Raw genomic sequence first — 15,685 nt, 5'->3', positions numbered from 1 at the left:
GACTTGAGCACTTGGCAAGTGACTGAGAATGAGAAACTGAATTTTAAATTTTATCTAATTTTAATTAATTGAAGATTAAGTAGTCACATGAGGCTGTGGCTAACAGTGTGGAAGGTCAAGAATTATGGCCCAGAGGGTGTCACTACAATGTGATGGATGTCTCTTGGGGTTGCGTAGGATGGAGGCTTCATTTTTTGGGGAAAAGATTAAGAGATCACTTAGGTCTGATAAGACTCTGTTAGTTTCAGTGAGACACTACTGAAATCCAGCGAATATACTCAGTAAGTTTGCACAAACTCAACACATGTGACAGAGGAAAGCATATTGCTTAACATACAAGCCTACAAAAACAAAATGTCCCTATAAATTATCTATTTCAGACTTTACAATTAGTAGTCTGAATACAACTTTACTATAATAGTCTGAATAATTAGTCTCCAAAATTAGCCTGAGTAAAACTTTACTCTTTTTATTTATTTTTTTATTTTACTATTTGTTGCACACATCTTCCTGGCTTTTAAAGTTTACAGAAGTGGCATTTTTTCTGTAAGTTTTGTAAGAAAAAAATTTTAAAAAGGAAAAAGTAGTAATTTAACCTCTAGGTTATGTACCTTCAGTCCTAGGAAACAAAATTTATATAAAAATGCAAATCCTAAAACAACATTTCTATTGATGTCAATTTTGTCAAAACTGAAAGCATATGAACTTATATACCTTTCAAGTAGGAGAAAAAATTATAGTTACACAATTATAATTGTGTAATTATATTTTCTATACCAAACAAAAGAAGAGGACATGTTTGCTTTACTCATTTATATGCAATATTAATGATCAGACAAACATTTCAGTTTTCTTCCTTATAAATATTGAATAAAGCAGCATGCAATGAATATGATATTAACATTTCATTTGGACTTACACAATCATATCTTCATTCACCTTCTCTTGAGACTGAGTACAGTTCCGATAATTTGCTGTAAAAAAGTTTTTTTAATTATAAAGGAAATTAATAAACTTATAATTGGCCATGATGTCTTTTATACATAGCCCTCCAAACCAAATATGGTCCCTTCTCAAGAAAATGGACTTAATGACTACACACTGGTTAATGATCATCTTATTTTCTATTCTTTAACCTAAAATTTGAAATTGTTCTCTCTGGTCTCAAGAAGCACACATGCAACATGAAAAATTATAAGGAAATATTAACCATGTAGCTCATAGGTGGAAAGAATTCTTTAGGACATCTCTGATTTCAGGTAACAGGCACGTAAGTAATAGTAATAGAATTTTCCTTTCCTGTCAAAATTATGCATTTAGAATTCAGTTTGAGATACTCCAGGGAGTAATTTAGAAAGTCCAAGAAAAGCAAGAACACAAATGAAAGTTGTAGAGGTAGGAGTCACAAGAAAAATTTAAAAGAAGCTCATCGAAATTTGTTGGGTATAACAAGGATAGCAACATCATAAAATGGTATTTAAATAATCCTTGGTTTACCAGTTTGCCATGTAAACTTTTCTATATATATTCTAGCAAAATCTACTTCATACATTAATTAGTATACCAAGGTTGTAATTTTACCAGAAGCACAAAACAGTGGTTGATATCAACTATCATAATTTTCTTTCTTAAATAGCCATAATAAACATTTGTAATAAATTGCAGACAACATGTTCTTCGTATCTTACATAACCACAGTATCATCACATATGATGATGTCTATGATCTTTATTTATGTGCAAACAATCATTTTTCCTTTATTCCATTTTTGGAATTGTGGCAGGAAGCACTTTTAAAGCAGCTTATTACAAATATCAGAATTGACATAGAAGTATTGACATAGAATTGACATATAAAACTCAGTAGAAAGTTTTAATGAAATTTAACTGAGTTAATAAAGAGAATACATATTGTTTCTAAAAGTAGTTCCTACAGTCACACTAAAATGACATAATGTCATTTTGGAGATTATATTAATAGACGTAGAATGTGTGAAAGTTCGGTGCTGGCATAAAAATGGGCCTGTGATCAATATGATAGTTACTATTCATATTTTCAATGGTAGGAGCAAAAAAATCTTCCTCTATTATTCTTTAGAAAACAAATGCTAGAAGGTTGACGACATATGCCTTAATATCTCCACTTCTCTTTAATAATATGTTATACCAGTAATATCCATACATTTATCTAAATCTTTATCAACCTCTTTATGTGTTCATTACATTTGAAAAAACACACAATGAAACTCGAGAAACATGGAGAAGGCTTAAACAAAAACAAAATTAAAATTCAGTAATATCAGTCAGGTATGTATTGACTATTCTATCTAAAACTGACAAAGCAATTAATTATAGAGCAAACCTAACCAAAGGAGTACTCCTAAACAGACTGCCTTAGGTTGCTAGGTTTATTCTTTCTCCCTCCTGCCCTCCTTCCCTCCCTCCCTCCTTCCCTTTCTTCACTCACTCATTCACAGAGAGAGAGAGAGAGAGAGAGAGAGAGACATATTTGGCAATCAATAAATATCTGCTCAATGAATTGGCAGTTCCATTTGTTTAACAAAGTGGCATCGTTACCTTCTGTCATTAAAATATCAAAAAATTAATAACTGTGTAGACAGGAAGACACATGGAAGATGGAAGCTATGGATTTATTCACGTAAACAAGACTAGGGCATTTGAAAAATTAGGCTTTGGGTGGGAAATAAGAGGGTATGAATTAGTATTTAAAGTCAAATAGGGGGCTTCCCTGGTGGCGCAGTGGTTGAGAGTCCACCAGTGGTTGAGATGCAGGGGACACGGGTTCATGCCCGGGTCCGGGAAGATCCCACATGCCGCGGAGCTGCTGGGCCCGTAAGCCATGGCCGCTGAGCCTGCGCGTCCCGAGCCTGTGCTCTGCAGTGGGAGAGGTCATAACAGTGAGAGGCCCGCGTACCGCAAAAAAAAAAAAAAGTCAAATAGGGCACAGATGGTCTCCAGCCTGCCAACTCACCTTACAGATTTTGGACTTGCCAGCTTCCATAATTGTGTGAAACAATTTCTTAAAATCTGTCTCTCTCTCCCTCTCTCTCTACATAAACACACACACAGACACACACACACACATTGTATTGGTTCTGTTTCTTTGAAGAATTTTGACAAATACAGATTTTGGTTCTTTGGTCCCTGGCAATACAGAAGAATAAATGACTTAAATGTTATATAGATATTGTTTGACAAGAAAATAATCTGTATTATGAGTTTAATGTTTGTTTTATTTAATGCTTTTGAGTCCCTAGCAATATAGAAAAGTAAATATTGTACTCACTTGTGTTGGTTTTGACTAGACATCCACTGATAAGGCTGTCACTCATTTCTCCTAAAATCAGTGACATTACAGGAAGACAGGCCCCATTTACTAGTGATGCTAGTAATCCTAGGATCATGAGTGTGATGTCCAGTCCATCAGCAAAGCGAAACTGAGGAAAACAAATAAAACATGGTAGCATGACAGCTGTTAAAAACAAACACCAAAAACCAACCTACAGTTTTTGCCATCAAGTAAATGTTATTTTACAAATTAAGAGGCCAAATAAATGTATAAGACCATGGATAAGTATTTATATATTAAGTAAAAAAAAGCCCCTGATCTTTAGGATTTACAATGTACTCTGGAGAAACTATTGACAAATAAGGTAGAAAAATCAGTACAAATTGTAGATCTGTGACACAAGTCAGGTCAGTTGTGCATATAAATCAGAAACTTCCTTCCATTTGGTTGATTCTGAAATAAATTATGATATTTGAAAAGTCTGTAATGACAATATCTTGGCTTAATGAAATATCTTGCCTTATGAAAGTTGATCTTCAAATTTTCAGTGCCCTAGGTGTATCAACGTAACATCAATGACACAACTAAGTGCAGAGAACAGTAACTATCTAGTAAAAATTAGTTCACCAAATGTAATGAATCATATTTTTCATCCTTATTTTAAATTCCTCAAATTTTTTGTATCCAGGACAACATCTATCCTGTAAGTAAGGGTCTATGATAATTTTAAGGTTGTTTGGAATGAGAAAGGAATGCCTGAAAGTCAAATAGTAAACGCTTTGTATTCTATGCTATAATGGGTCCCTACAGCACTATTCCAAAACCAAAACATGAACAAAACTTGAAAAAGTGGATTATTTATCTTACTGAGAGAGGTCAAGATAAAACATATAAGGTATTGAAATAAAATTAGATTTGAATAGAAGCAAAAGGAACTTAGTACATATTTTATGAATGGATATTGAGAAAATTTCATGTTTTTCTATTCACTCATGCAATAGCTAATAAATATTTATGGAGTAACTGCCATAGCATTGTACTCAGTACTACAGACCATAAAAAGGTATCTGCTCCTCCACCTTCCCCTAGAATAGTGTGTTATCTCCTTGATAAAGCTTGTCATGCTCTGCTACTTTCCAAGTTTTTAAATTTTTGACTTTTGAAAAAACAGGCACTGCTGCCTATGTATTTCTAATGACAAAGACAACCAGGCTGACATAGAGATTAGGGTCAGTGGAGGTGATGTTTTAGGAACACGTCTGAAAATGTTCCTTGAACATAGTCCCAAAGAATTGTGCTGCCACACTTTTTGATGCATAGGATTTATAAAATATTTATGTAATTTTTTTTATTTTAAAAGGATTTATAACATTTTAAAAATAATAAAAGCAACTCATTTCAATGTATTATCATTGGAAAGTACTGAAATGTAAACATACAATAGCAAGAGTCACTCATAATTCCCCACTACTGAGAAATAACCTCTGATAACATTTATGCAGCACACACACACACACACTTGCCTGCACACACATACTCACATATACATGCTTTTTTGGGCAAAATTGGATCATTGTATGGATATTATGTTATTTTTATTATCTCTTATTGTGCAACTTATGGGTTATTTATATATATTGATATTTTTCCTATTGGAAATAATAGTTTAATGAATTCTTTTCTTAAAATTCCCCTTTTCCCCAAATAGATGTAAATTATCAAACAAAAACAATCATTCTATGCACTCCTGACAATTCTCTAAAATTTTCTGATACATAGACATATTTTCTAACTAACTTCACTTACTTTCTCAATAGGTCCAACAACTTGCTGTCTTACTTTGGGCAGTTCTTGCAGTTTTCTGGAAAACAAATGTTTACAATGGAAGGATTACCATGTGAATATAATTTGCAAAAATTTTTAATTAAAATTGTGTTGAAGTGTCAAATTTCACTCATTGGTAACCAGTTTATATCAACACTGACATTTTAAAAGCAAACTTAATGACTACAAAGATTTTTAGTATAATCACTGGGAAAGTTTAAGTCATCACTGGTTGTCTCTACATTATTTAGGTAACAACTGAAGACACACATCTGGAGTAGAATTTTTTTTTTATTGTGATAAAAGACACATAACATAGAACTTACCATCTTAACTATTTTTAAGTGTGTAGTTCAGTGGTATTAAGTACAATCGCACCGTTGTGCTACCTTCACCATCACCCCCCCATAGAACTCTCATCTTGCCAAACTGAAACTCTATACCCATTAAATAACTCCTCCCCCATAGCCATTGGCAATCACCATTGTACTTTCTGTCTCTAGGAATCTGACTTCTATAGGTACTTCATTTTAGTGGAATCATACAGTATTTTGTTTTTTTTCTGAAGGGCTTATCTTGCTTAGCATAATGTCTTCAAGTTTTATCCATGTTGTAGCACATGTCAGAATTTTCCTCCTTTTTAAGGCTGAATACTCTTCCATTGTGTGTGTGTATATATATATCCCACACTTTGTTCATTCATTCACCAGCAATGAACACTTAGGTTTCTTCTACTTTTTGGCTATTGTGAATAACGCTGCTATGAATATGGGTATACAAATATCTCTCTAAGTCCTTGTTTTCAATTCTTTTGTATCCAAGAGTAGAAAAGCTGGATCATGTGGTAATTCTATTTTTAATTTCTTGAGGAATCACCGTACTGTTTTCCATAGTAGCTGCATCATTTTACATTCCCACCAACCCTGCACAAGTGTTCCAATTTCTCTATATCCTCAACAACACTTCATATTTTCTGTTTTATTTTATTACTATTTTTTTAATAGTAGCCTTCCTAATGGGTATGAGGTGGTAGATTAGAATTTTCAAACCCTTTGTAACAAATTACTCAAGAGCAACTGAGAGGTTTAAATGAAAGAAGTTCTATTAAACACACATTAAACAAATGTACTGAGAATTTTGTCCCCCATTGAAAATTTCATTTCTTAGCTCACATTTCAAGGAGTTCCAGATGAAGAATGTAAATTTTTGTCCATTGATTTCAGAGAAATCTGTAATCTGTCAATTACACACACACACACACACACACACACACACACACACACACACACATAAGATTATGAAACTTTAAAAGAAGGGTGGAGGGGATCAGATTAAATTTTCCAAGAGAGATGTCACAGAAGGATGAACTTCCAAGTCTTTTCTTCAGCTTTATAACATATTGTTCTGGTGGCTTTGATAAATGACAAGTCACTTAATTTTATTCCATCTGAAGTTAATAATTTACTTATGTATTGGGCCAGCTTTCTCTGAGATGATTCATAGATGACAAAAAAATATTCCTTCAAGATTATAAAGGCTACAACCCTTTCTCCCTACCCAGATGTGGATTTTAAAGCTTAAGACCTAGTAAGTTATCTTGTTTTGATAAATTTTGTTTCAGGAATATTAAATAACTAGTGATCTAGAGGGGTTCACTACCGTTTTACAGTTTATACATCAAAATGTAACACAATTATTATGGTAAAAGTGGAAATTAAAGATTTTAAATCATTTCCATTTTAAATCTCTAAATTAATGAATTATAGGTGTAGGAAATTTTATAACACACATACGAACACACACATAGACACCTATTTACTGAAAAAATAATCAGAATCCAATATTTTGTTATGTACCACATGGAATGAAGGATTCATGGAGAATTAAAATATAAATATTCAAGTATTTTCTCTCTATATGCTGGTAAACTATAAGAAATTCAGAAGAATAAATATCTGAAGTAAATACTAAATCAGTAAATCCTGTAGCTATTACACTTCCTAAATTTACTATTAAACCACTTATAACACTGATTATGTTGAAGTCCAGCAAAATGCAAACAGCCCTGCTATTTTTGGAAAAAAACTATAAACATTTTTGTTACAGCTGAGAAAAGGGTAAGGTGTATTTGAAGTTGCAGAACCGTTTTTGTAGAATTTAGGCAAAGCTTACCTATTTCTCTGATAATTTTCTTGCATTTCTTCAACTCTTTCAGAATTTGCCATCTTATTTACAATGTAACTCTTCTGAAATAAAATATTAACAAGTATATCATGATGATGTGAATTTTTATCACTTAGTCGATATAAAGCATTCTTTACATCCCTAACAGCTTCTAAAAAAGCATGCTTCTGAATTTCACCCTGCCCCCACCACCCCCCACTCCAAATAAAGTTTTTGGTTACCTAACTCACCAACTCAGAGTTTTTTATGAATTTATAACTTCTTTGCTTAACTCTGGGCTTAGATTTGGAGCTAATAAAATTCTAGAAATGGAATAAAAGGAGGAAATCCAGACTCCATGAACAATGTATGTTTTCCCAGAACGTTAGATTTTATTCCTACTCTGACCCTGATTTTATTGTTACTGATGAAAATCTTTAAATTAACTATTGCTTAGTTTTCTCTGTAAAAAAACTGATGCAGTAGTTTCTGTTAGCCAGCAGCTTGAAGGACTAAGGTTTTTAGTTCACCAAATATAAGGCAGTTAGAGCTTCTATCATATATGAATTAACCGCTCTTAAAAATTAGGATAGTAAAAAACCTCATTATTAAAATTATATTAAACATAATGTATTATTCCTTTAGATGATACTTTAGGATCTTAGCTTGTCTTAAGTTGCAATTATCAATATAAACTACAATTTCATTGCAAATATGCAGAGATATTTTTGCCTCAATCTGATTTGTTAGACCATGTAACATATTACCTATATTAGGATGATTATAACAAATACAAATTTAAACTCTAGAGTGAAATTAGTAATTAATTAAATACTTCCTAAGCCTCTGTAAAAACGTGTAAAATACACTTTCAAATAGTATGTTTCTCCATGAAGAAATGATCACAATGAGTCAGAAATGGTTTTAGCACTTGAGAAGGAAGACATGATACATATACATTGGCATATGCTTCCTGTTTTGGAAACCAATGGTCATAACTTCATACAAGAAATCTTCATAATTGCTGTACTGATGTTATACCATCTCCAGTTATTTAACGTATATGTAAGTAATTAAATTCTATCAATCATTACACTTTATAGAAATTAACAGTTATATAATAAAACTCATAAATTCATAAAAAGGAACCAAAACAATTTAGGCCTACCTTGGTAAGTGCATGATCTCTTCATTTACATCAAAATTATGTGTAATTTCCCCCCTCAACAAATAACTAACTGCTCTTTCAGAACCGTGTTTTGCTAAGCTTATTTTCTGATCACGCCTTAATATCTGATTACAACAATGGTGAATTTCCAGGTAAAGCACACTGTGTTCTTGTCATACTGTACTTGGGTAACAAAGTGAGCAAAGAAAATTCATTGAGCCAAATAAACACTTTTTTTTAAAATTAAAAATTTTTTTTTAGTTCGCTACAATTTAGATTTATTTATTTATTTTTAGTTCTCAGATGGCTTTTCTTTTTAAAAATTTTTTTATCGTTATTTTTTATATCTTTCTTGGAGTATAATTGCTTTACAATGTTGTTAGTTTCTGTTGTACAACAAAGTGAATAAGCTATAAGTATACATATATCCCCATATCCCCTCCCTCTTGAGCCTCCCTCCCATCCTCCCTATCCCACCCTTTTAGGTCGTCACAAAGCATCTAGCTGATCTCTCTGCTATGCAGCAGCTTCCCACTAGCCAACCATTTTACATTTGGTAGTGTATATATGTCAATGCTACTCTCTCACGTTGTCCCAGCTTCTCCTTCCCCTTGTCCTCAAGCCCATTCTCTACGTCTGCGTCTTTTTTCCTGCCCTGCCACTAGGTTCACCAGTACCGTTTTTTTTAGATCTTTTGACCTACCTCCTAGAGTAATGGAAATAAAATAAAAAATAAACAAATGGGACCTAATGAAACTTAAAAGCTTTTGCACAGCAGAGGAAACCATAAACAAGACCAAAAGACAACCCTCAGAATGGGAGAAAATATTTGCAAATGAAGCAACTGACGAAGGATTAATCTGCAAAATATACAAGCAGCTCACACAGCTCAATATCAAAAAAACAAACAACCCAATCCAAAAGTGGGCAGAAGACCTAAACAGACATTTTTCCAAAGAAGACATACAGATTGCCAACAAACACATGAAAAGATGCTCAACATCAATAATCATTAGAGAAATGCAAATCAAAACCACAATGAGATATCACCTCACACTGGTCAGAATGTCCATCATTAAAAAATCTATACACAATAAATGCTGGAGAAGGTGTGGAGAAAAGGGAACCCTCCTGCACTGTTGGTGGGAATGTAAATTGATATAGCCACCTTGGAGAACAATACGGAGGTTCCTTAAAAAACTAAAAATACAGCTACCATATGACCCAGCAATCCCAATACTGGGCATATAGCCTGAGAAAACCATAGTTCAAAAAGATTCATGTACCACTATGTTCATTGCAGCACTATTTACAATTGCCAGGACATGGAAGTGACCTAAGTGTCCATCGAGAGATGAATGGATAAAGAAGATGTGGCACATATATACAATGGAATATTACTCAGCCATAAAAAGGAATGAAATTGAGTTATCTGTAATGAGGTGGATGGACTTAGAATCTGTCATACAGAGTGAAGTAAGTCAGAAAGAGAAAAACAAATACCATGTGCTAATGCACATATATGAAATCTAAAAAAACACTCTTTTTAAAGATGGGTAGTGTCTATATACCCAGTTTTCTATTGTTTAGTCCCATAATATTTTTTATAGTTAGCTGAGTTAGTAATTATAATAAGTAAATCTTTTCAATGTCAATGGCACATTTGCACAACAAATATTCATTGACTAATCCTATATGAAAAGCATTCATTTAATTATCTCACTGTCGTTACCTGTAAATAATCACCTCCTTCTCTGATTTCCTTCTGAACTTTGCTCAAAGCTGTATTATGTTCATTGAAGCATTCTGACTTGTATTACAATTCATAGTTACCCTATTAGATTATATTTATTTACCTATTCCTTCATGAATTCATTGAAACAAATTTTGAGCTTATATGATGTGGCTGCTAGTTTATAAAAATAAAAAGATATTTTCCCATCTCTTAAGGAACTCACACACAGTTTTTCTCTGTACTGCAGCCTCACTACTCAGTGTGGTCCCAAGACCAGCAGAATCAGCAACACCTGGGACCTTGTATAATTTATTCATTTATTTATTTATTTATTTATTTTGCGGTATGCGGGCCTCTCACTGCTGTGGCTTCTCCCGTTGCGGAGCACAGGCTCCAGACGTGCAGGCCCAGCGGCCATGGCCTACGGGCCCAGCCGCTCCGCAGCATGTGGGATTCTCCCAGACCGGGGCACGAACCCACGTCCCCTGCATCAGCAGGCGGACCCCCAACCCCTGCGCCACCAGGGAAGCCCCCTTGTATAATTTAAATTAAAAAGAAAATTGTGGTAAATCCTGTTCCATTGATTTAAATATCTGTTTTTATGCCAGTACCATAATGTTTTGATGGCTGTAGCTTTGTAGTATAGTCTGAAGTCAGGGAGCATGATTCCTCTGGCTCCACTCTTCTTTCTCAAGATTATTTTGGCTCTTCAAGGTCTTTTGTGTTTCCCTAGAAATTAAAAGAACTTTTTTTCTGATACTGTGAAAAATACCATTGGTAATTTGATAGGGGTTGCATTGCATCTGTAGATTGCTTTCGGCAGTATGGTCATTTTAACAATATTGATTCTTCTAATCCAAGAATATGGAATATCCTTCCATCTGTTTGTGTCATCTTTGATTTCTTTCATCAGCATCTATAGTTTTCAGGTCTTTTGCTTCCTTAGGTAGGTTTATTCCTAGGTTTTTTTTTTTTATGTGGTGGCAAATTGGATTGTTTTCTTAATTTCTTTCTTTTTTTAAATTGAAGTATAGTTGATTTACAATGATGTGTTAGTTTCAGATGTACAGCAAAGTGACTCAGTTACACATATGTATATATTAGACTCTTTTCCCTTGTAGGTTATTACAGAATATTGAGTAGAGTTCCCTGTGTTATACAGTAGGTCCTTGTTGGTTAACTATTTTATATATAGTAGTGTGTATATGTTAATCCCCAACTCCTAATTTATCCCTCCCCCACCCTTTCCCTTTGGTAACCATAAGTTTGTTTTCTGTCTGTGGGTCTATTTCTGTTTTGTATATAAGTTCATTTGTATCATTTATTTTAAGATTCCACATATTAATTATATATTTCTCTGTCTGACTTACTTCACTTACTATGATAACCCCTGGGTCCATCCATGTTGCTGCAAATTGCATTATTTCATTCTTTTTTTATGGCTGAGTAATATTCCAGTGTATACGATGTGATATAGTTAATTTTTCTTTCTGATCTTTTGTTGTTTGTGTAGAAAAATGCAACAGATTTCTGTGTATTAATTTTGTATCCTGAAACTTTACCAAATTCGTTGATGACTGTAGTATCAATAGTTTTCTGGTAGTATTTTAGGATTTTCTATGTATGGTGTCATATCATCTGTGAACAGGGACAGTTTTACTTCTTTTCCAATTTTTGATTCCTTTTATTTCCTTTTCTTCTCTGATTGCTGTGGCTAGGACTTCCAAATGTATGTTGAATAAAAGTGGCCAGAATGGGCATGCTTATAGAAAGCCCAGAAATAAACCCACACACTTATGGTCAATTAATCTATGACAAAGGAGGCAAGAATATACAATGGAGAAAAGACAGTATGTTCAATAAGTGGTGCTGGGAAAACTGGCAGCTACATGTAAAGGAATGAAATTAGAACATTCTCTAACACCACATACAAAAATAAACTCAAAATGGATTGAAGACCTAAATGTTAAGACCAGATACTCTAACACTCCTAGAGGAAAACATAGGCAGAACACTCTTTGACATAAATTTCAGCAATATTTTTTTTGGATCCCTCTCCTAAAATAATGGAAATAAAAACAAAAATAAACAAATGAGACCAAATTAAATGGAAAAGCTTTCGCACAGCAAAGAAAACCATAAACAAAACAGACAACCTGTGGTCTGGGAGAAAATATTTGCAAACAATGCTACTGGCAACGGATTAATTTCCAAAATATACAAACATACAGTTCATACAGCTTAACATAAAAAAACAAACAACCCAATCAAAAAATGGGCAGGAGACATAAAAAGACCTTTCTCCAAAGAAGACATACAGATGGCCAATATGCACACAAAAAGATGCTCAATATTGCTAATTATTACAGAAATGCAAATGAACACTACAATGAGGCATCACCTCACACCAGTCAGAATAGCCATCATTAAAAAGTCTACAAATAATAAATGCTGGAGAGGTTATGGAGAAAAAGAAACCCTCCTTCACTGTTGGTGGAAATATAAATTGGTACAGCCACTATGGAGGACAGTATGGTGGTTTCTTAAAAAACTAAAAGTAGAGCTACCATATGGTCCAGCAATCCCTTGCCTGGGCATGTATCCAGAGAAAACCATAATTCAAAAAAATACATGCACTCCAATGTTCATCGAAGCACTATTTACAATAGCCAGGACATGGAAGCAACCTAAACGTCCATCGACAGAGCAATGGATAAAGAAGATGTGGTAGATATATACAATCGAATATTACTCAGCCATAAAAAGCCAAAATTGGGTCATTTGTAGAGACGTGGATGGACCTAGAGACTGTCATTACAGAGTGAAGTAAGTCAGAAAGAGAAAAGCAAATATCATATATTAATGCATATATGTGGAATCTTGAAAAATGGTATAGATGATCTTATTTGCAAAGCAGAAGGAGAGATACAGGCGGAGAGAACAAATATATGGATATCAAGGGGGAAAGGGGGGGTGCAAGGAATTGGGAGATTGGGATTGACATATATACACTATTGATACAATGTATAAAATAGGTAACTAATGAGAACCTACTGTATAACACAGGGAACTGTACTCGATGCTCTGTAGTGACCTCAATGGGAAGGAAATCCAAAAAAGAGGGGATACATGTATACGTATAGCTGATTCACTTTGCTGCAGTAGAAACTAACACAACATTGTAAAGCAACTATACTCCAATAAAATTAAAAAAAAAAACAAGCTCCAATTGTTTACATATCCTCTAATATTTATACTTTATCTTACTGCATTTCCTCAAATGCTGTTATCTTCTTCCCTCCACATGTCTACCTAGATTGCAGAGTTGAGAATTATATATAAGAGCTCCAAAGTTATATATATCTGATGTGATGGTTTATTTTATGTGTCAGTTTGGCTAGGCAACGACACCCAGTTTTTTGATTAAACACCAATCTAAAGGGTGTTGTGAAGATATTTTTTTAGTTGTGATTGACATTTAAGTTGGTAGATTTTGAGTACAGCAGATTACCCTTCATAACGTGGGTGGGCATCATCTAATCTGTTAAAGCCCTAAGAGAGAAGACTGAGGTCCTCTAAAAAGGAAATAATTCTACTTCAAGGACTGTCTTCAGACTCAAAACTTCAACTTCTTGCTAGAATTTCTAGCCTGCTAGCTTGTCCTGAGGATTTTGGGCTTGCCAGCCCACCACATTCATGTGAGCCAATTTTTAAAAATCAGTGCTCCCCATTTCCAATCTCTATCTCTCTAGATAGACAGATACAGATAGATATAGATATAGACAAAAATAGGTTTTTCTGGAGAATCCTGACTATCACACCCAGCAAGACAGGAAGTTTTGTGATGAATAGTACATAGAGTGACTATTCCAGCATCTACAAAGAACATTATGACCTAAATGGCTTTACCACAGATGAGAAGGACCCTGAGGTTAGTCTTTGGAGGGTGGTTAAGATGTCAATAAATGGAGATTTGTGGAGGAGGAACAAGAACATAATTTCAGGAATGCAAAGGTGAATTATTTCACAAGAGGCATGAGATCGGTCTGGTTAGAATGAACAGTTCATGCCAAAATCAAGAAAGAGATAAGGTAGATAAGATTGTAGAAGGCACTGCCCAATTTTTCAGGCAATTATTATAATTTTCTGAGAATGAGAGTGACAGGGCCATTGATACTTGATATATTTAATCTGATGTCAAGGGTTGACTGTAAGGACTTGGGAAAAGACAAGATTTAGGCAGACCCATTATGGTCTAGTTTGATAGCAGTAAGAAAGTCATATTTGAGAGATATTTTTAAGGAAAGGTTGACAAGATACAGATTCAGAGGACAAGAAAGAAGGAATCAAAAATAAAAGTTCAATGACTAAACTTCAGAGACTGGGAATAAAAGAGTAGGAAAGATGGAAATGGGGAAGTGAGGAGAGGAAGCTGGTTTGGGGAACAAAGTGACATTCTGTTTAAAAATGAAAGTTTGGGTTTATATTAGAGTGTCCAAGTGAACAAATCTGCCATACAGATGGAAATGTGGCACTGATAATTAGGAAAATTGCCAAGCTAGATATATACTTGTAATAGTCATCTGCAGAGAAGGAATAATTAAAATTTTGAGAATAAACTTGCTTTAATACTCTGACAATGTTATATAAAAGCACAGGTGAAGTGGTGTAGTAGAGATGTCGAGTTTTGCTTCTAGGGCAGTGCTGTCCAATAAGGGTTTCTGCAAAAATGGAGATATTCTCTACATTGTCCAGGATGGTACTCACTAGGCATGTGTAGCTATTGAGCACTTGTAATGTGGCTGTTAAGGGAACTGAATTTCTAGTTTTATATAATTTAATTAATTTAAATTAAAAAGCCACACATGGCTAGTCACTATCATGTTGGAAAGCACATTGCTAGAGTCAAACTACCTAAAGTCAAATTCTGGATTCCCCACACATATAACTTTGGGCAAGCTATTTAATTCTTACTACAGCACTAAGCACAATGTCTGCAACTCAATAATATCTCTCTTCCTTTTTGAATTATGTCACTACTTGCTTAATTTTGTCAGTTTAGGACAAACAAGCCATATCAATTACCACAAGATGTCAGTGTAACATCATGATTTAAAAAAAAGAGGTGAAGGCAGAGTTAGATACCAAAATGGTGAAGTAGGAGCTTTCTACCATCTTCCATCCAAAAAACACTGATTTAGACAATCACTCACAGACAAGAGTGCCTTTGGAGATGTCTGGGGGTAGTCCAGCGGAAAAGTTCCTTTCACTGTTGGAGTAAAAATCTGAGGTTGAATGGATTGAAGGGGGTAAGAGGAATAGTTTAACTTTCTCAGCTATGCAGGAGGCCGTTAAAGATACCAATTCCTTTCCTGCCCCATCTAGAACAGTGAGGTGTGCTGCATGACTAAGGGACAGGGAGTAGCTGGGATAATAGCAGTCAGAGCTCAGAATGGAACATATCGAAGGGATGCAGATCCTACTAG

The 15,685-nt window shown here is 34.2% G+C and overlaps 1 protein-coding gene across 1 annotated transcript in view; it reads right to left on the bottom strand.

Moving 5' to 3' along the window:
- ABCB5 (ATP binding cassette subfamily B member 5) overlaps positions 1-15,685 on the bottom strand; it is a 138,311-nt gene that overhangs the window by 106,175 nt on the left and 16,451 nt on the right. Inside the window, 4 exon segments of the mRNA XM_060156150.1 lie at positions 920-974; positions 3,307-3,457; positions 5,116-5,170; positions 7,306-7,379. Coding sequence (XP_060012133.1) covers positions 920-974; positions 3,307-3,457; positions 5,116-5,170; positions 7,306-7,358 — 314 coding nt within the window. The 5' untranslated portion in view covers positions 7,359-7,379.

The sequence above is a fragment of the Lagenorhynchus albirostris genome, chromosome 8 (genome assembly GCF_949774975.1).
Source record: "Lagenorhynchus albirostris chromosome 8, mLagAlb1.1, whole genome shotgun sequence".
Lineage (NCBI taxonomy): Eukaryota > Metazoa > Chordata > Mammalia > Artiodactyla > Delphinidae > Lagenorhynchus > Lagenorhynchus albirostris.
The sequence above is the reverse complement of the archived record's forward strand: the minus strand, read 5'-3'. Positions and strand labels throughout refer to the sequence as shown.